This window comes from Trypanosoma cruzi, genomic scaffold (genome assembly GCF_000209065.1).
Source record: "Trypanosoma cruzi strain CL Brener 1047053517117 genomic scaffold, whole genome shotgun sequence".
NCBI lineage: Eukaryota > Euglenozoa > Kinetoplastea > Trypanosomatida > Trypanosomatidae > Trypanosoma > Trypanosoma cruzi.
In genome coordinates this window covers 86,499-107,333 of record NW_001849565.1, presented here as the reverse complement: position 1 = coordinate 107,333, position 20,835 = coordinate 86,499, and the positions used below count along the sequence as shown (strand labels likewise).

The 20,835-nt window shown below is 48.1% G+C and overlaps 4 protein-coding genes and 1 pseudogene across 4 annotated transcripts, besides 19 other annotated features; all 5 read left to right on the top strand.

Moving 5' to 3' along the window:
- Positions 1–41: part of a microsatellite that runs on past the window's edge.
- Positions 1–4,558: part of a sequence feature (areas merged during assembly that could not be assigned to a particular haplotype. This can correspond to areas where the two haplotypes were merged or to regions with more than two copies in the genome that were merged during assembly.) that runs on past the window's edge.
- Positions 108–594: a mobile genetic element.
- Positions 305–332: a sequence feature (AT_rich).
- Positions 1,180–1,980, top strand: Tc00.1047053511421.90 (hypothetical protein, conserved; the record flags this gene model as incomplete). Its single annotated transcript, XM_813707.1, has 1 exon — positions 1,180–1,980. One exon carries the CDS (start codon positions 1,180–1,182, stop codon positions 1,978–1,980), a length of 801 nt encoding a protein of 266 aa, XP_818800.1.
- Positions 2,072–2,094: a microsatellite.
- Tc00.1047053511421.80 lies at positions 2,228–16,030 on the top strand (annotated as a pseudogene).
- Positions 4,559–4,660: a sequence feature (areas merged during assembly that could not be assigned to a particular haplotype. This can correspond to areas where the two haplotypes were merged or to regions with more than two copies in the genome that were merged during assembly.).
- Positions 4,661–10,287: a sequence feature (areas merged during assembly that could not be assigned to a particular haplotype. This can correspond to areas where the two haplotypes were merged or to regions with more than two copies in the genome that were merged during assembly.).
- Positions 10,288–10,437: a sequence feature (areas merged during assembly that could not be assigned to a particular haplotype. This can correspond to areas where the two haplotypes were merged or to regions with more than two copies in the genome that were merged during assembly.).
- Positions 10,438–12,262: a sequence feature (areas merged during assembly that could not be assigned to a particular haplotype. This can correspond to areas where the two haplotypes were merged or to regions with more than two copies in the genome that were merged during assembly.).
- Positions 11,506–11,528: a microsatellite.
- Positions 12,263–12,418: a sequence feature (areas merged during assembly that could not be assigned to a particular haplotype. This can correspond to areas where the two haplotypes were merged or to regions with more than two copies in the genome that were merged during assembly.).
- Positions 12,419–20,835: part of a sequence feature (areas merged during assembly that could not be assigned to a particular haplotype. This can correspond to areas where the two haplotypes were merged or to regions with more than two copies in the genome that were merged during assembly.) that runs on past the window's edge.
- Tc00.1047053511421.60 (deoxyhypusine synthase, putative) lies at positions 16,655–17,692 on the top strand (the record flags this gene model as incomplete). Its single annotated transcript, XM_813706.1, has 1 exon — positions 16,655–17,692. One exon carries the CDS (start codon positions 16,655–16,657, stop codon positions 17,690–17,692), a length of 1,038 nt encoding a protein of 345 aa, XP_818799.1.
- Positions 17,863–17,884: a sequence feature (AT_rich).
- Tc00.1047053511421.50 (hypothetical protein, conserved) lies at positions 17,952–18,788 on the top strand (the record flags this gene model as incomplete). The annotated part of the gene is made up of 1 exon (XM_813705.1): positions 17,952–18,788. The coding sequence occupies one exon, from the start codon at positions 17,952–17,954 to the stop codon at positions 18,786–18,788; it is 837 nt and encodes a 278-aa protein (XP_818798.1).
- Positions 18,801–18,964: a sequence feature (T-rich).
- Positions 19,193–19,218: a sequence feature (AT_rich).
- Positions 19,259–19,279: a sequence feature (AT_rich).
- Positions 19,888–19,908: a microsatellite.
- Positions 19,956–20,006: a sequence feature (A-rich).
- Positions 20,099–20,121: a microsatellite.
- Tc00.1047053511421.40 (hypothetical protein, conserved) lies at positions 20,217–20,780 on the top strand (the record flags this gene model as incomplete). Its single annotated transcript, XM_813704.1, has 1 exon — positions 20,217–20,780. The coding sequence occupies one exon, from the start codon at positions 20,217–20,219 to the stop codon at positions 20,778–20,780; it is 564 nt and encodes a 187-aa protein (XP_818797.1).

Below are 20,835 nucleotides of genomic sequence, written 5' to 3'. Positions count from 1 at the left end.
AAGGGAATAAATAAATAAATAAAATATAAATAACAAATAAAAAGAAATTCAAATAAGACTAAAAATACATAAAATAGATATACCGATTATAATTTAAAGCAAAAAGGATAATCTTCCGGGCCGCTGGCCGGAACCCGAGTTTCTCCATGATGGAAACCAAAAAAGTTAGTAATAAGAAAAGAATAAGTGGAATAAGAATGGATTCACCATATCCTCAAATTTTAACACCAATTAAGTGTAGATTTATAAAAACACCATCCGTTGGCCGTAATCGTGTCCAGTTCACTCTATTCGGATTCGATACATATATATTTATATTTATTACTTATTTACTGCTTAAGAAGTGGTAGACTTTGGGGTCCTGCAGCCACAAGACCCCGCCGCGAGGTGGGAACTAAAAGGGAGCGGGTGGGAAGATAAAAATAAAAAATGTCTCATTGCTATCGGCTCCTTGCTGCTCCCCGAAAATTTGTGGCCTTCCCAAAATTCATACAGTACAAAAATGTCTTAAAGAAGAGCATTGGTTCTATCAGGTTAAATATACATTAATTAACTTAGCCAGCTCTCCCACGATCATTCTCTTCACTGGTTCCTAAAAAAAAAAAAGAAAAGAAAAACAAAACGGAGGCCCCACGCACAATTAGTGACGCAACGCGGCAACAACAAGAAATAAAGAAACAAACATTCACACATAGAAGCTAAAAAACCAAAAAAACCAGACAAAAACAAGAAAAAACGAATAAAGGACGAGGATGCCGGCCCCATTTGTGGTGAAAAGGAGCGGCGGGGAGGCCAAGAAGAAATCACTCGCGGGAACGGCGCCGACGGTCGCGCGGGAAGGCGAAGGGTTTTAAAGCCCCCGGCGCGGGATAAGGGCCTCCGTTGTGCGGCCTCTCCCCGCTTTTCGGCTGGTGTTTTCGCGTTTGTTGTGCCCGCAGCCCCCCGGCGGGTGGCAACTTGTTTGCGGATGGTTCTTATTTTTTTCCGAGTCGTCTTCGCGTTTGGGCGTTAATGGCCAGACGGATTTGGGGCTCGTGTTTTTCGGGAGGTTTTGTCCTTAGCGCTTTTTTGCTTATATTTGCATGTTTGTGGCATATCCCATTTTTTTTTCTTGTCTATCCCTTTTGTTTGTTTTCCAGATCTTTGATTATATCTGCCAGTTTCCACAAATATGATCATATGGCGCAGGTGACGCTGGGTTGTGGCCAGCAGTCGATTTCGCGACTGAAGTATGCTCCTTTATCGTGCTTAGTAACACTTAAGGCCTTTGAGAAGGGATTATTGAATGTTCTCACCTCGGCTGTGGGATTTATGGAGGGTTATGATTCGGAAGACCTTACACCTTTGCTCGGATTAACGAATGACGATGCGCCACGAACTCTTGCTTTTGTTCCATACCGCGCGGGTACCGAGAAGGAAGGCAATGCATCGTATTTGCTTTCCGTCAAGCCTCCTGATATTCAGAGTAGTAAAAAGCCGACCTCTTCTACTTTTTCACACGCTACAAGGGTCTCTGATACTAAAATTCAATTCCCAATTAGTTGCATGGATTCTTCTGCTTGCTTTTATAATATTGGCAATTTCTCTAATGATTTTTTTTTAAAGGAGGAATTGGCCTACGGTGTTCTTAACTCCACAAATTCGTATCATGTGGCAATAAAGGTAATAACTCTCTTGTTGGCGAGCGGAGTTCATGTTCCAAGGAAAATTATTTTAGATCTTTGCGATCGTTTGGCGGTGGAGGATCCTGAGGCTGCATGGACGATAGCTTCGCTTCTTGAAGCAGAGCTTTCTCTTTCCGAGTACATGCTTTCGCTGGGCATTAATTTACCTGGGAGAAGAAGTCCATCGTTTAGCGAGGTAAAAAATTTTATTGGCAACTTTAGTCTTAACAACAAAACGGAGCAGTCGGTGCATCAAAAAGAGTTCAAGAATTCGAGATTAAGTCGACTGCAGAGTGTGCGGCTGAAAAGAGGGTAAATGGCTGAGAATATCATTTGTACTTAGGAAAGAAAAGCGGCGAAGTGAAGGAAAAGGAGAAGAGGGATGTTGAGTGATGAGGAACAAAATAATATATATATATATATATATATAATATTTTCCTTTGCTTTGTTTTCTGTAAATAGCTTGCCTCGAAGTCACACCCAATGGAGCTACTGCTTTATGCGCATTTTTTTTTTCAAGGTCTTTTTTTTTATAACTTCTGACCTTTTTTTCTCTGAAGACGATGATTTTGACGCCGACAAGTGAGAGCAACCTTAATAATCTGAAGGTGGCTTTGGATTCATCAAAAGCGGTGCTGATTCAGGGTGATATTGGTTGCGGAAAGAGTTTTTTGGCAAATACACTAGCGGATAAGTATGGAGCCAAAGAGACATTGCTACAACTGAATGTCGACGATTCTTTTGACAGTAAGGATTTACTTGGAAAGTTTTCAGCGACGGACACTCCAGGCACATTTGAATGGATTCCTGGGCCTCTTACTTCTGCAGTTGAAAACGGATTTTGGATTCTTTTGGAGGATATTGATTTGGCGTCATTTGACGTTTTCTCCGTGTTGCTTTCTCTACTTGAAGAGTCTACACTGTTTCTACCGGAGAAAAACCGACGCATTCATGCCCATCCAAACTTCAAGATCATAGCTACGCAACAGCTACGTGCAGTTGGTGGTACCTTTATTACACGGAAAAGCAATTCTATCCCGTTTGCGGAGCTCTGGGGCACCGTGGTGATAGAATGTTTACCTCCAGATGAGGTGTGTGAAGTTGCAACAGCCTTGTATACTGTGCCGCGAAACATAGTTTATGCACTATCTGTGCTTCTTTCCCCTCGCACGAATACTCCACTGGTGTCACTACGATGCTTGCTAAAGTGGTGTAAGCGTGTGATCAGACGCCTACCAGCAACATGTTCTTTGGATGGCTTTATTTCTTCAACTCTTCGTGAGCTGATGTTTCGTGAGGCATTTGATTGCATTCTTGCGGGATATCCCGAAGGCGATGTGCTAACCTCGGCTATGGAGGTACTAGCGGGTGCTATGGGTATTTCACCAAATGTTGCAGAGTCACTTGTGAAGGAAAATAGGCCCGAAATGGTTTTGGCGAGAGAATATGTCACTGTCGGTCGCGTCACACTACCATTGTTTTCTTTTGCAATGCCGGAAAGAGAAAGTCGAGTTGCCTTTGCTGCCACAAAGCACGCGATGTCTCTCTTAGAACGGATAGCAGTGGCTGTTGAAGCAAATGAAAATGTGCTTCTTACAGGTGAGACAGGTGTAGGGAAGACTTTTATTGTTCAGTATCTTGCAGATCAACTGGGACAGAAGCTAATTGTACACAACCTTAACCAACAAACGGATACAAGTGATTTTATGGGGGGTTGGAAACCACTTGACGTAGGTGTCGCCGTAAGGAATGCATACCATAAATTTGTGGACTTGTTTTCACAGACATTTAACGCTTCTCGAAACGTTAAGTTCCTGGAGGCTCTTCAGGCTGCAGTAAGAAAGTGTTTGTGGGTAGCCGTAGTAAAGCAGATATTGAAGGGAGTTAATTCGTTTAAGTTAAAGAATACCCGACAATCCTTTTCGGAGGGTTTTGTAAATGAGTGGGGTCTTCTAGAGGTGACGGCAGGGGAATTACTGGATAAGTTGGAAAAGACAAAAAAGACATTTGCCTTTCAATTTGTGGAGGGTTCATTAGTCAAGGCTTGGAGGGAAGGGTCTTGGATTCTGTTAGATGAACTGAATCTTGCAACAACAGAGGTTTTGGAAAGAGTATCCTCAGTATTGGGGGAAGTAAATGCCTTATTTCTAAACGATAAAGGAAACTGTGAACCGATACAAAGACACAAAAATTTTCATGTCTTTGCAAACATGAATCCACCCACGGATTTTGGAAAAAAGGACCTTCCACCTTCTCTACGTTCCAAATTTACGGAATTTTACGTTAATGAACCCCTTGATCGTTATGATATCAACACTGTTGTTAATGAGTATATTGGACATTTATCTCCTGATTGCAAAACTGAAGAGATTACCTCCTTTTTTTTGGAATGCGTGGGGAAGGCGAAATCGACACTCTGCTCCTTGGATGGTGAATCGAGGCCTCCCTCATTTAGTCTAAGGACACTGACCCGTGCTCTTGCCTACGTCAGAAAGGCGACATCTCAATATGGGTTTGCATTGGCATTATTTGACGGATTGATGTTGGGGTTTGCTACCTCTTTACAACGTCAATTTCATACTGTTGTGCAGCAGTTGATAATTCGGAACGTCTTTTCTGGAAAACAGCCTCCACAACCACTTTTACCACAATGCCCATCTGAAGGATACTACGTTTCCTATGAACACATATGGTTACATGTCGGATCGGAGAAACCCCTAAAAGATGAATCCTTTATTTTGACACCAAGTGTCCGAGGTCATCTATTGAATGTTGCCCGAGCTGTTTTTGCCGATAGACCTGTGCTACTTGAGGGACCGACATCATCTGGAAAAAGTTCCATGGTGAAATACCTTGCTGAACTTACGGGTCATAAATGTGTGAGAATAAATAATCATGAAAGTACTGAGATTCAGGAGTATCTGGGTCATTATGTTTCAGATGAGCGTGGAAAGCTTCGTTTTGTTGACGGTATCCTTGTGGATGCGGTGCGAAATGGATATTGGGTTGTCCTTGATGAATTAAACCTTGCACCAACAGACGTTCTTGAGGCTTTGAATCGCCTTCTAGATGATAATCGTGAACTTTTTGTAGCTGATACTCAGGAAACGATAAAACCTCATCCTTGTTTGCGTATATTTGCCACTCAAAACCCAGCGGGTATTTATGGGGGCCGCAAAATGCTTTCTAGAGCGTTTCGCAATCGTTTTTTGGAAATGACAATTGATGATATACCAACGACGGAGTTGTGCACAATATTGTGTCAACGATATTCTCTTTGTACTAGTTTTGCGGAAAAAATGGTGGAGATTATGGTTTTGCTTCAATTGCGTCGTCAGGCTTCGCAGATATTTGCTGGTCGTCATGGATTTATAACTCCTCGAGATCTTTTTCGTTGGGCGGAGCGCCAACCTGAAACCTACCAAGAAATGGCGGAACATGGTTTCCTTCTACTGGCAGAGCGGTGTCGGAAGATGGAAGAACGTCAAATTGTAAAGGATATTATTGAGTCTGTTACCAAAACGGAACTCAATGAGGATATTATTTACTCACCCGAACATTGGCCATATGTTGGTGAGTGTTATAGCCTGGTTGGGAATGGAGTGTTAGATGAATTTGGCATTGTATGGACAGAGTCCATGCGTCGCCTTTTTACGGTTGTCGGAATTTGCCTGCATCACAAGGAGCCAGTCTTGTTGGTTGGGGAAACTGGCAGCAGTAAGACAACTGTGTGCCAAATTTGGGCAGCGCTTTTAAATCGTCCAATAAGTATTATCAATTGTCATCAACATAGTGAGGCTGCAGATTTTTTGGGTAGTCTTCGTCCTGCACCTCCTAATCAGCGAAATAAGGCAATTTTTGAGTGGCGCAATGGCCCGCTTGTGGAGTGTATGTTGCAGGGAAACATCTTTGTCCTTGACGAGATTTCACTCGTCGGAAGATAGTGTTCTTGAGAGATTGAATAGTGTATTAGAGCCTGCACGAGTAGTTACATTGGCTGAAAAGAGTACGGCAGATGTTATTTTCGCTCATGACGATTTTCGAGTCCTTGCAACGATGAATCCAGGCGGGGACTTTGGTAAAAAGGAGCTCTCTCCAGCTCTTCGTAATAGATTTACGGAGATCTATGTTCGTCCTACAACCGATGAAGGAGAGGTTACACTGATTCTCTCGAGACGTTTAATGCCCTCACTTGAACCGTGGGCGAATAAAATGGCATCACTTTTATGTGACGCTGCGAAGACTTCAACAGCCACTGGAGTCCCTCAACATATTAGCATTCGAGATATTATCGGCTGGGTCTCGTTTATGAATGCGGCCAATACACATTGTGATGAGCGTATTGCATTTATACATGGACTGGATGCTGTTATACTTGATGGTATTGGGATTGGTACAGGTCAAGCAGAGTTTGGGTCTCGTGGATTGCGTGAACTTTGCTTGAGAAGGGCGAATGAACTTAGTGGCATTGATGAGGGTTGTCTACAGACACCTTTCTGGGAACTATTTGACACTTTGGAGGAACCAAGGTTACCACCGGAGCTGGAGAGACAATTTTTCTTTGGGGCACCTTCTACTCGTCAAAATTTGTCAAAACTGATTCGCGCCAGTATTATACGCAAAGCTATTCTTTTGGAGGGAAGTCCAGGAGTTGGTAAAACCAGTATTGTCGAAGCCTTGGGATGCGCCTTTAAAAAACGTGTCGTGCGCATCAATTTGAGTGAGCAAACGGATATCATGGATCTATTTGGTACCTATTTACCTTGTCACTCAAATGATGAAAATGAAGAACCGCACTTCTCATGGTCCGATGGCGTGCTTCTGCAGGCAGTCAAAAATGGATGGTGGGTAATCCTTGATGAATTGAACCTTGCAAGTCAAGCTGTGCTGGAAGGTCTTAATGCCCTGCTGGATCATCGCTCCGCCGTTTTTATCCCAGAGTTGGGTGAAGAATTTACCGCGGCTGATGAATTTCGTGTCTTTGCATGTCAAAATCCACTGTTGGAAGGAGGGGGTCGTAAAGGGTTACCCCGTAGCTTTTTGAATCGATTTACAAAGGTGCGTATTGAGCCATTTGGTATGGAGGATCTGTTGTGCATTGCCTTTGCTGTTTGCCCAAGCATTGACAAGAGTGTGTTGGAGAAAATGGTGCATTTTGTGGGCGAGCTTCACCGCGACGTGATGGTTTACCGCGAATACGGGACTCGTGGGAGCCCATGGGAATTCAACTTACGCGATGTCCTTCGGTGGGCGAGGTTTATGGAGGCGTATCAGAAGCTGGATAAACCGTGCGAATTTATTGAAACTTTATTTACTCAACGCATGCGTGCGGACGTGGACAGGGAAAAGGTGTATCAGCTGGCAGGAAGACACTTTGGCGATGCCTTATGTGAAATACATGCAGCTCAAGAGTTTGATTTTCTCATCGCCAATGATGTTGTCTGCTTTGGGGGATCGTTTCTGGCCCACCGAGTGCAGGAACCTGTGAAACCGGATATGGCTGTGCCCTTATTGCTTCTTCCCTCCAAAGCTAGTGTCATCCGTTCCTTGTTGCTATGCGCTGAGCAAAATCAATTTTGTCTTTTAGTGGGGCCCAGTGGGGCTGGGAAGACGTTTTGTATCAGAACTGCGGCAGCGCTTTTGGGTGCGCGATTGATGACCTTTTCAATGAACGCAACCTGCGATACAGTGGATCTTCTTGGAGGTTTTGATCAGGTGGAGGGCAAACAAGGGCAATTTGAATGGAGAGATTCTTTAATTCTAGAGGCAATGTTGCATGGTTATTGGCTTGTTTTGGACAACGTGAACTATTGCAATGCTAGTGTGTTGGACCGTCTCAATCCACTCGTGGAGCCAAACGGGATGCTATCGGTAAATGAACAGGGACTTGTGAACGGTCAGGTTCGTGTTGTAAGGCCACATCCAAGCTTTCGTCTCTTTGCCACGCTTGATCCAAAGTATGGTGAGATATCACGAGCTATGCGAAATCGGGCAGTAGAATTGTACATTGACCCAATTTGTATTCCCTCCTTTGAGAGTATTGCGATTGCAGGGGCTGTGTCTCCCTGTAAAATGTCTCAGTTGCTTGAAAGATTAGGTAACTACCACCGTGAGTTTGTTATTGCTGGGTTTCATGCCGATCCCGTATTGCCAATGTCTGCCCAACTCTCAGATGCACTGGCGGCGGGAGCACCAAATACGTTTACATTTTTAAAAACCGCTAACATGTTACCAATGGATGCGACGTTAAAAGACCTTGAGACATCTATTGTTCACAAGTACATTCGGAATCGTTGCGGGCACTGGTCGGCCAATAAAGCTGCTGTTGTGGATGCACTGGATCGAATGCTGTCTGAGTATTTAGAACAGCGTGGGAAATGCTGCCCACTTGTTGTGGATCTGTTATCTGGCATGAACCTAAGTGAGGAATTGGATGGGGAGGACGTGGAGTCGGCATTGATACGCATTCGTGTGCATCGAGCGGGATTAGGGCTAAAGACGTTTGCATCTTTATCTAACACTTCTTTGATCCAACACTCCGTCCGGGACTTGTTGTTGTTTTTTGTGCTGGAGCAGTGTGGGGATACCGTTTCTAATGACAGGTTGAAAACTGCCCGTTGCCAATTTCTCTCGTCCAATTTACCGACTTTTCTGGCGGATAATGAGATTTCTGAAACATTATTTTTGCTCTCATCGCACGACGGAAAAAGTTCCCGAACGTGCCTGGATTCCCTTTGGTGTCGTTCCTTGCAGATATTGGGGCCATGCGCCGCGTGGTACAAGGGCCTGGGCGGTGTGCATGTGCTTATTTCGGATTCACCGGTTCTTAACAACGCTCTTCAACATGTTCTTGAAAACATTCTGGAATTTACATCCGGTGCTTTGATTCCACACTTGCAGCAGCATATTTGCCGTTATCTTTATCCCTTGATGTGCCTACTTTCTGCTTCAAACGCGCCATTTCGGGTTACTGCAGACAACTTTGTTTCCCTAGTGATCATTGTGGCGTTGATTCGTTCTGTTGTCAAGAAACAAACGGTGATTGAGGCCAGTCATTTGATTGAGACAATTGATCAATTCTTGGCCTCACTTCGTCGTTATCTTGAATTACCATACCCACTAGTTGCGAGTAAGTCTGCTGTGCAGAGAAGTATCATTCGCCCGCACATTACGAGCGCCGATGAACGTTCTGCTTTTGTCTCATGGAATGCTGGAACAAGGGCTGTCACATCGTTGTCAGATGAGCGTCCATTTAAATCTCTTTGGCGTACTGCCATTTTCCGTGCTGAATTTGCATTGGTGCAGCGCGTTCAACAGATACGGGGAGGTTCTTTCTTGTTGTCTCCAAAGGTTCTGCAGAGGGAGATTCGTCAGTTTATTGAAGTGTTTTGCACAAAGTTGCACGTGCTTCCCGAATTGGAGGTTGCTTTGTGGAGGGAGGTGCTTGAACTTCGGATACAGGAGGGCAGCGATGGGGAGTCGTTGGCTGCGTTGGTGCCTTTACTGACATCGCATTTTATTGCACGCCACGGATTGGCGAGTGGGTGCCACACTCTTCACGGGTCATGGACGAATGCCGCGTATGAAGCGCTGAGATACGCCGCCGGGGTGCCTGTGATATCGATAGGGGCACAGAGGAGTGATCACGCGGAAGCCATGAAAGAACTATTGATGTTTTGCAACGTCTTGCCAGTTTTGGGCGTAAACCCGTTTGAGCAGTGGGAACTCCACTCTCTGGAAGAGTTGCTTTCTTTATTGGTTTTTTGTGCCCCGCATTTATTTCCGAATGGGATGGATCTGAACGCAATGCGAAGGACGTCATCTACACCGGCGTTGGAAATGTTGGAAATGGTGCGTGAAGGTGTGCAGGGACCATGTTCGGATCCTCTCCTGAGTGCAGCTCAGCCTCTTTTACAGATGTTAGCGAATGATCGAGGAGGCTCTCCAGAGGACTCCCTTCGCCGTGTGGCGTTGGTGGGCGCGCTGAAGTGTCGTTTCCTCCTCCCTTCTTCCCCCATTGATCCCATGCATAAGTGGATGGTGAAAAAGGAAGTAGCACGAGAGGAATTGGGTCGTCTCACGTGCTTGGAAAAAGCGTTTAAGTGGTCCGAGGAGGTCTCTATGCGCAGTTCCACTCAACAACGTCGCCTTTTACACGAACTCTTGACTGCGGAGGAAACGTTGCTTTTAAAGGCAACGAAGAAGAGCGTTGTTCGACCCGATCTGTCGGGTGCCAGGTTTGCCCACCTTGTGAGTGTGCTGCACCAGATGTGCAACACCACATTATCCGATGAGCGTCTCTCTGTAGTGCTGTTTGAGAGAAGCCAAGAGGCCTACAAGGCCCGAATGACATGGAGCGAGCTACTGTACCAGCAGCTTACGGAAGTGCTGGAAAACTATGGCGGCTATGAGGATGTCACACTCACCATGGCAGAACCTGCCCTCTTATCGGCTTTGGCAGCGCATGTCAGTTGTCGTTTGGAGTCTTCTTCACGTTTAGGCAACGCACTATTCAGTATGGCCGAGGCGGCGCGAATGATGCTTTTCCCACAGATTTCTGTTGTTTCTGTTACACTTCCTTCTTCAGCTACACATGCACTTGAGCGTCGCCTTGCGTATCTTGATTCTTGCTTGACGCTTGTACAAAGTACTCCGGCACGGATACTTAATCGGGAGTTTGTGGAGCAGTTGTTCAAATTGTATCGAGAATTTTACCGAACGGTCGAGGAGCTTGATGCAAAGGAACGTCGAGAGGAGGAGATGGCGGTGCTGTATGCGGAGAAGGCTATCAGTATTGAGGGGGATGATGAAAAACACTTACGGGTTCTGAAGAAACTTTTCCCCAGCTACGAGGAAGAATTTATTCGCATGCGTGACGCGGAGGATGACCTCAATGAGGCGGAGGCAGTTGACGATATGCCACAATCATCTTTACCTTTTTCCGTGGAGCGTGCGGGACGACACACTCGTCTTATTTTGTCAGGACCTCAAGGGGCGCGACACGTGCGGCATCTCATTGAGACCCATCATCAGTTCTTTGAAAGGCTGCTGGCATTGAATGACAATTCCGTTTTTGATGGGGAGAAGGCGCTACGAGCGTTTAAGAGTCGATTTGATATTCTTTCTAGTGAATTGCACCGTTTTGGGTTTAGCGGCATGTCTGATACGGGTATGATGTTGCCTGCAGAGGAGGAGCAACTGCTGCTTGGAGGTTTTGCGGCACGCGCTGTCTTGGTCACACGGGAGTTGTTGTCGACGGAGGTGTCTCTTGAAGAAAAGCGAGCTACCGGGTTTAACGTCTTCACGGATCCGGCTCCGTCAGAGATCCGAGGCTTCAGTGCGTCACTGCGGGACCTCATTCAAGCTGTGGAGCACCTGCGGTCTACGTACCCTGACACTCCGTCGCTGCACCGCTGCTTTCGCATTGCGAATGGAATTGCTGCCCTACCAGCACTCACAACGCCCCTTATGAAAATAATGACGGGATGCGAGGTTCTCTTGCGGGAGTGTTATGAATGGGAACGCAACGCATCGCGCGGCACATCGATTTTATCGCACATGACGAAATTATCTTCGTTTGTCCTGCGATGGAGGCGGCTTGAGCTTCACTGCTGGTCGCAAGTGTTTACAGCAAAGCGGGAGGAGTGGGAGATGAAGTCTGGCATGCGGTGGTTTTGGCTTTGTGATCTCATTGAAGGCGCGGATTCGATGACGGATGAGGCCTTGTCAGAGCGCTGCCTACTCTTCTTCCGCCACTGCATGGATTTTATGTGGGGTGCACATTACGGGGACTTTCATCTGCGCCTTCGGCTTCTGAAGGCGTTTGCGTTGCAGCTCGTGGCATCATCATCATCATCACCATCAATGTCCTTATCCGCTTCACCGCTGGCCAACGTTGCGATGCATTTGGTGGATTTATTTAGCCAGTTTTCCCCCCTCGTGTCGGAAAAGCTGCGGCTTGCCTTGCTGCCACTTGAGGAAGACATGGAGGCGTTCACACGTATCATGCGCTGGGAGGACTCCACGTATTACGCCGTGCGTGCCACGGCGGAGAAGTCGCATCTTAAAATAGGGCGTGCGTTGGCGGAATTGGACGAGATTTTACGAACGCCTGTTCTGAACATTATAGCTAGCGAGGAACAGCGCTGCGAGGAGGATGCAGCCATGGGGTTTGTTCTTTCTTCCGTTCACCTCAAAGGGAAGGGAAGATCCAAGGCTCATCGTTTTACCAACGGTGGAAAAAATACTAAAAATAAAGACCAATTGTGGACGGCTTCTAAGAGAACTCGTTCCGGGAAACAAATCCCCATGGAGACCTCAGAGCCGCGAGATGGCAATGCGGTGTTTGCACACGGTTATGTGTTTCAGGGGGTACAATTCCTTACGGACGCCGCTGAAGAAATCATTGAACGTGTGCAGGCGTTGCAGGCCAATGGTGTGCCGCAGAGCCAAAAGCTGCGGGCACTGAAGACACTTTTTATTGTTATGCAGGAACAAGGTGTGCCCCACACGCACGAGGAACAATTTTCCTCATGGGAGGAGTTATTTGCATCCAAAAACGCATTATTGACATGCCGCAGCATACATGGCCATCTTGCTGTTGGAAAACGAGTTGAAGAAGCAGCCGTGGAGTACTACCGCTTTGCTCGTTGGATGCAGCGTATGCGGGATGCGGAACGACATCCACACAAGGATCTTAGTGATGCCCAGGCAAAACGTGGCACAGGCACAGTGGAGTCCTTATTCGCTCTCGCAGTGGAGGAGACAGAGTTAATTTCCATTCTCTACGAGGTACAACAGCAATTAACTCTATTGAGGGGTTGCGTGGCAAATTGCGAAGAGATCACCGTAACGGACGGGGGTAAGTTGTTGCAAGCGTCGCTTGAAGTGTGTGTTCAACTTCAATGCTTCCTGCACCAAACCCGATGGCTGTTACAAGAACGCGTCTTTTCTCTAGGTGGTGCTGTTAGCAGCATTGAGGAGCTATCCCACGGAACGGATGAACTCTGGAAACTGTGTCACTCGTCAGAAGCACAGCGCCGCACGGGCATTTCTGTGCCAGATGCCATTTTGGCGCGACACACAACACTGCACGTTCAACTGCGTGACGTTTGCAGCAAATTATGCAACACGGGGATTGGCTGCGTCGATGCCTCGGCGGCTGCGTTATGTGATGCACTTAACATGAAATCGCTGTGTCAAGATTTCATGGATGTAGCAACGGTTGACAGGAAGCGTGCACGTAAAGAGGGTTGCTCTTTGTGGCCCCAGAAAGTTCAACAGCTTGTGGAGGAGCTGAAGTCGGTGTACAAGGAGGACGCCGTTGAGACTTCAGCCTTGGGGGAGTTGGGTGGCGATGATGGCGTTGCTAATAAGGACTATACGGAGGGGACTACGATTTACCATAAATACTCCACTGCAGTGAGGGAGTTGAAGTGCGATTCACAGCGTATTGCCGTGTCACTCTGCACGTTGCTTAATGACCCGGTAAGGGAGCGCCGCATCTCGTTAGAGCTTCGACACGAGTTACTGGCACGAATTGACACCAGTCTTGAGCGTGTCGGTGCGGCTTTGCATGGCTCTGCCGTGGCGTTGCGGGCGCAGTCTCACTTGGGCCTTGTGCTCTCACGTCTCTTCTGTATTTTGTTGAAGAAGGGCTTCTGCAAACCGGAGGACCAGGACGAGGGGGAGAATGACGACGGTGAGGGTGGCGATGGGGAGCAGCAGGACGGCACGGGCATGGACGACGGACACGGCGAGAAAGATGTGACGGATCAGATCGACAACGAGGATCAGCTCATGAACATGAAGGACAGGGAGGAGCAGCAGAGTGATCGGGAAGAGGATGGCGGAAATAATGAAGAGGACAAGGCAGCTGACGTGGAGACGGATTTTAAGGGCGAAAAAGAGCAGCGCGAGGCGGAGGAGGACCAGGACGATGAGGAAGATGACGACAACGACTCCGAGAAGGAGATGGGAAGCGTCAACGGCGAGGATGCGCAGGAGCGGAAGCGCATGAAGAAGGAAAAAAATGACGGCAACGACATGAACAGCGACGACGACGGCGACGCCGAGGAGGTTCCAGAGGATATATTTGGCAACGAGGAGGCGGGCGAGGAGAACGAAGCCGATGAGAACAACGAAGAGACTGGGAATTTTGAAAACCGCGAGGAGGCGTTGCGGGAGGCGGAGAAGGAGCTTCAAGGGGGAGAACACGAGCTGGCGGCTGACGCTGGCGGCATTGCCGACACGGACGAGGACGTCGATGGCAGTGACGATGGCCAGAGCGACAGCAGTAGTAGTAGTATTAGTAACAGCCGCGGAAGGGACGAGGATGGAGAAGAGGATGAGGGCGATGAGAGGAGCCGCAGCGGCAGCGAGTTGGGAGACGCGCCGAAAGAACAACAAGGCGCAGAAGAAGACGAGGTGGACGACGAGGAGGGAAGCATCGGGAGCGACATTGACGGGGATGACGTTGATAACGACAAGGAGTCGGCCGTCTCGCACAAAAGTGACAGCGATCAGCCCGATGAGAACGTTTTTCATGGCGGGCGGCAGGACGAACACACCGGCGAGGAGGCGACAGAACGCAAGAATGAGGCCGACGACGGGGATCAGTGTGAGAAGAAGAAGCCGCAAGAGGCTGCGGGCGTGCAGCAGGAGCAACAGCCGGATGATGACCAGCAGCCTGACGATGCCGGACGAAATTGGAAGCGACAAGAGAGGAGCGATCCGTCACGACATCGTGACAACGCAGAGCGTAGCGCGACGTTGCGCAATCCGTATCGTGCCATTAAGGATGCACTACAACGTCACGAGCGGCAGGCGCAGCAGTTGAACCCGGACCGGAACGTCAATCTTAAGAAACAGAAGTCATCCGATCAACAAGAAAAACAACAACAGCAGGAAAAGGAGGAAGAGCGACACGGTAATGATGACGACGAGATTGACGCGTTTGAATTTGATGAGGAAGGCGAGCGTGAGGGCATGGCTGCCACCGATGAGAATCCGTTGCCTGTCACAGAGGCTGAGTACGAATTGCCGGAGATGGAGGAGGACCACTCCGACAATGCGGACAGCGATTGCGAGGCGCCAGAGGACACGTCACGGCGCCGTCGTAAACCGGCCGTTGACACAACACTCAACGAGGAGAGCGACGACGAGAATGATGAAGATTCAAAGAAGGATGCCGACAAAAGGAGAGGCAAGCGGCGTGTTAAAGTCGTTGCTAAAATACACAATGATGATGATGATGACGAAAGGGAGAAAGAAGAGGAGGAGGACGTTAACGGGTTTGAGCAGCAGCAAGATACATTGGCTGAGGGGGAAAAGATGAGTCGCGGCCGAAAGCTTTGGCAGGAGCAAGTGGCAGCCGTTCAGGGGTTGTCGCACCACCTTTGTGAACAACTGCGTCTCATTCTTGCACCCACGTTGGCGGATAAGCTGCAGGGCGACTACAAGACGGGCAAACGTCTGAATATGAAACGGATTATTCCCTACATTGCTTCACAGTTTAAGAAGGATCGTATATGGTTGCGGAGGACAAAGCCAAACAAGCGTAATTATCAGATACTCGTTGCACTTGATGACTCCTTTAGTATGCAATGCAACAATGCCGGTGTGATGTCGTGTCGTGCGGTGGCTCTCCTTGCTGAGGCGCTACGGCAGCTTGAGGTTGGGGAGTTGGGTATTGCTTGCTTTGGAAAAGAGACACATATTGTGCATGAGTTACACGAACCCTTTACGGGAGAAAGTGGTCCACGTGCCTTCAGTGAGGTGACTTTTGCACAAAAGTCAACGAGTTTGAAAATTCTTTTGGAGACGTCATTGGATTACTTGGACGCCGCGCGGGAGCGCATGCACGGACAGACACGATCCACCACACAGCAGTTGCAACAGATGATGTTTATAATAAGTGACGGTCAGATCACGGAAGATCGTTTGGAGCTGCGCAGGCTGCTTTTGCGAGCGGAGGAGAATCGTCAAATTGTTGTGTTTGTGCTTCTTGATGTCAAGGCTGCTGCTGCTCCCACCGCTGCTTTCGGCGGTGGTGGTGTGGCTTCTGTCGGGGAGAGTTGTGTGGCGCAGAAAGAGACTGGAAGCCTATCTACCGCCCCTCTTGCCGCAAAGGACCTCTCCCAACTTTCCCCTGCGGAGCGCTTGCGGCGACTCAAGGCCGAAAGAGAGGCGCGTCTTCATCGCGTGCAGTCAAGCTCCGTCCTGGACATGCAGCTAGTGGAGTTTAAGGGCGGTAAGGTGGTGCGCCGCTCGTATATGGAGGAGTTTCCATTCCCGTATTATCTTATTGTCCGGGAACTTGAGGCGCTGCCAGGGGCCATTGCAGACGCCATGCGTCAGTGGTTTGAGTTGCTGAACGTGCAGCAGTGAGTCCCACTCCGTCTTGCACGTGAATTTTTTGTGCACGACGGAACAGCAACAAAAACAACAACAAATAAAAGCAAATAAATTAAAGAAGAAAATAATAATAGATAAAAAAGAAGGGATGAAACGCGTAAGCAGAACTTGTGGTGGTATTATCTCCTTGCCATCTACATTTTTTATCCCCCCCTTTTTTTTCGTTGATTTGAATGAATAGGACGAGAAGAACCCAATCAAATAAAAGGACAAGAAAGAAGACACATGAATAACACTTTAAGTACACATATATAAACGCTGTATACATTTTATTGTGCTAATGTCATTATACTGTCATGTGCGCTATGTGTGTGTGTGTGTGTATTTTGCCACCTGCTGGATACTTCCATCATTACATGAGCCAATTTCTTTTTTTTTTGTTTTTTTTTTGGGGGGGGGGGTTTGTCCTTACCTTGTGGATTTACTTTTATTGTAGTACTTTTGGAACACTGAAGAACGGGGTGGTGAGGGTGCACTGAGTGAGGAAACGATTAGGGTCTTGTACAAGCAAAAGAGTTTAAATTAGTCCCACGGCCCACGGGTGAAAAACAGGGTTTCGGCGGTTGTATTTAAGCATGGAGACTGTTGATGCATTGGATTACAGTGAACTGGTTGCCTTAAACCAGGAGGAGGCACTGCGCCGCGTTCTCGCGTCGTACCCTCGCATTGGCCTGCAGGCGACAGAACTCGGACGGGCGCGAAGAATTGTACAGCGGGCGCTCTACCACAAGCGTGCCGGAGACGCCGTTTTCCTGGCGTACACGTCGAACCTCATATCGAGTGGCCTGCGTGACACGTTTGCATGCCTGGCGCGGGATCGACTCATTGATGGTTTTATTTCAACCGCAGGAGGGATTGAAGAGGATGCCATCAAGTGCCTTGGGAAGACACTCGTGGGGCAATTTAGCTTAGATGGGCGAGAACTCCGGAGATGTGGCGTCAACCGCACTGGCAATCTTCTGGTGCCAAATGACAATTATTGTCACTTTGAGAACTTTTTTATGCCCGTGTTGAAGCATCTTCATGAACTGCAACGTGAGTCTCGCTGGGAAACAATGACGGCGCCATCTGAGATGATTGCGGCGATTGGCGCGGCGCTTGGGTGCAAGCACCCGGAAACGTGCAGCGATAGCCTTCTTTACTGGTGCTACCGAAACAACATTCCCGTCTTTTCACCCGCTCTCACGGATGGTTCCATTGGTGACATGATTTACTTTTACAATTATTCCAAGAAGGGACTTGTTCTGGACCCCATTGTTGATGTTGTGCGACTGCGTGAGTTGGGTTGCCGCAACCGCCGGTGCGATGACAGTCAGGGCGGTAACAGGAGTCAGAATAATAATGGGCGCACCACGTGCATTGTGTTGGGTGGTGGACTGCCAAAGCATCACCTGCTGCAAAACGTCCGCGCAGATACAGTGGTGTATGTATCAACAGGACTCGAGGTGGATGCTTCCCCCAGTTCTTGCAATGTGGCGGAGGACAGGGCTAACGGCGTGTTGCTGGATAACTGTGAAGTGGTGCGTGTGCATGGCGATGCGTCGTTTGTGTTTCCCCTTCTTTTGTGCAAAGCAGAGACGTCTGCAGACACCCATAAAGATGTTGCCGCGTGATGAATAACATTGGCACACGCTTCTATATTTTTTTTGTTCAACCCCGAGATATCATAAGGAAGGGAGGTACACAAGTACACATGAATAAAATGAATAATAAACATGGGAATGCGGTGGAGGCTGGCTTTTTGCTTCTTTGCGAGGGGCTCAGCTGTTTTTTTTTTATTCCCAAAAAAAAAAATATTTTTTATTCCCATTTTTTATTACGTTTTCTTTCTCTCTTCTTTTTAAAAAAAGCAACGGAAGCAAAAAAGGAAGGATGAGGTTTTTACTTTTTGGCTTATTTGCCCTGCTGGCCATGACTGTGGTGGTCTCCGATGCCGCCTCAGAGGTGTACGAACTGCAGCGTCGCGTGGGAGTTGCGGGTGACTGGGAGTTTATCAGCAGTATGACGATTTCACGTGGCCCCGTTGGTGCCACTGCGAAGCTGAAACAGAACAAAGACGCACAGGATTCTGGAAAAGATATTGATTTGACGAAGGAGAAGAAAACGGCGCTGGCAAAGGCGCAGTTTGTTTACTACCGTCTCGTGCGTAAAGGCGACAAGGATGGTATCAACGCCGTGTCTGTGGTTCTCACGCCATGTTCTCTGGTTCGCGACTTTGACGCTTTGGACTCTCGCACCGTCGTGCTGCGGGAGTCGCTGCGTGTGGCCGTTGGCCCCGACGCGACGGTCGTAGGGCTTCAGGCGACCAGCGGGACAAACACATTTCATGCAAAGATGCTCAACGGTGACGAGTGTGACCTCAGCATCCTCTCGCTCTTTCCGAATGTTCGGATGCGTGTCAGCGTTGGCCTGGTGGAGCCGACAGCGCCACGCAGCCTGCCGGACTACGCTGAACTCGACACGATTGCACGACTCAGCGATTCGAAGTCAACTGGCAGCAAAGACCGCAAAGGCAAGAAAAGTGGCGCCGCCCCCTCCTCCTACGGGGACCACCCTTCAGAACAACAACAGGCGGGGGTTTTGGGGGAGAAAGACGAGGGGGAGGAGCCAGAGGAGGATAACCGTACATTTCTTCAGAAGTATTGGACGTTTCTTGTGATTCCGTTTTTAGTGAGTGTTATTCAAGGTCTTCTTTCAAAGAGGCAATAAATGACTTTTATGAAGAGCAAAGAGAAGGACAGAAATAGCGACGACGATAAAAACAATAACAAACAAACAAACAAGGAAAATAGAAGAAGTGACAAACATCGATGACAACGGCACGGAAGCAAACCATAAGAAAGGCAAAGAAGAAAACACAAACACGGCAAAAAAAAAAAAAAGAAGGGAAAAGACTGCAGTGGGGCGTAAAGGAAAAGAATTGGAGGGGTGGTGATGCCCAAGAAAGGAATATAACTATTTTTATGCATGCATTTCTGAGGGTATCTCTTCACCGAGCGCACAGCTGCGTGCGTGACATTCATTGTATTCTCTATGAATGTGGAGGTGCCAAACCTACCATGGTCATCTGTCGTGTGGTCTAACGCCTTATTTCTGCGGCTGTTGTGGTGATGTTTTTATTTATTTATTTTTTATTTAACTTGTTTTCTCTGTGGTGTGGGATCCATTCTACACAAAACTTAAAAAAAAAATAATTAAAACAAGAGCAGGTGCCTCTCCCTCTGGGCGCAAGTGTACTATTTGAATTGTGTAGATGTCCGATGCCAGGTTGCGGGGCGGGCCATTTTGCAGCGCCGTCTTGGACCACATTGCCGCCACCGAGACGGCCACTTCAGAGCTTGAGGAGTATTTGAAGGGCCTGCGTGCGCGCCATGAAGTTATAGAGCGGGAGTTAAAAGAGTTGGCGGAGGAGTTGCTGAAGCTCGGTTTTCGTCCAAGCATTGCCGCATTGCAGGAAAGGAGCCAGCAGTTACAGGCGGCATTTTACAAAGTAGATGAACTGAAAGAAACTATGGATCAAATCAATGAGCTTATTCTAATTGTTTTTGCCGCCGTGAAGGCGATTGACAGCGCACCAGATGTGATGGGGAAGGCCTCTTCGTTTTTGGCTTCCTTTGGACTTGCGCTGAAGAGCGAGCGGGTAAATGCGGGGCTGTGGTCACGTGTTCCCTCGTACGCGATGCTGAAGAGTCGCACACCAAAAGACTTCCTCAAGGGGGTCCGTACCGTCTTTGCTCCTCTTTGCCCAACTGATGGTTCCAGAGGAGATTGCAACAGGCTGTAGAATGCACTAAAAAAAAAAAAAAAAAGAGAGAGAGAGAGAGAGAGAAACAGTGCTGCTGGGGTTAAATGCGATGCGAGTGAGTTAGTGCCGCATTTTCTTTTTTCTTTTTTTTTCTTACCCCTTTTTTTGCTTCTTTTTTTGTTAATGCGGTTGACGGCGATGCATGCGCGCAGCTCTTTTTTTTGTGATTCTTTTTTTCTGTCCGTGTGTGTCTGTGTTTTCGTTGGCCGATTGTTTATTATTGTTATTATTATTATTTTATGCGCTTTTTTTTTTTTTTTTGCGCACCCACCACGTTTGTGTTCACGCACGGATGAATTGAAAAGGAGCCGTAGACTCATAGTAACGCTAGGATGTGGCGGCAGTCGTTTCTGCGACTGTGCAAGGGTGCGACGGCAACGGCGACCGGTAGCAATGGTGGTGGGCGTTGTGTGACGGAGGAGCTCGAAGGGAGAACGAACAACATCTTTTCCATCCGCAGAGCCCCGAATAGTTTGTACGAGGACAAAATGCACAGCAACAGCCTCACCGACCACCCGCTGACGCACCGAACGAGTCGCGACGAACTCGCGTACCGGAAACGGAAGCTGACGGAGAGGGGAAACTATGAACAGGCCGCCAAGGCGGAAGAGGAGGCGGAACGTCGCGACACCGAAGGCCGTGCAGGAGCTGAGACACGGGAATATTATAGCGCCATCTGTTTTGTGGTGCTTGGTTACTTGACTGCACATGGCGTTGTGTTCAAGCGGTTTTACCCTGACGATCTCCGGCCGTATTACTCCCCGGATCGCGGTTACTCGGACGACGTTGCGGCACGACGTCAAGACCTCGAGGCAGTCGATGAGCTCATAGGCATGAACGTGATGGAGAGCCTTTACAGTAAGCGTAAAGAAGTTTTTAAGAGCCAGATGGCATGAGACAACGTTCTACAAGGGAGGGGAAATGGATTTCACGCAGTTGTGTCTTCTTGTT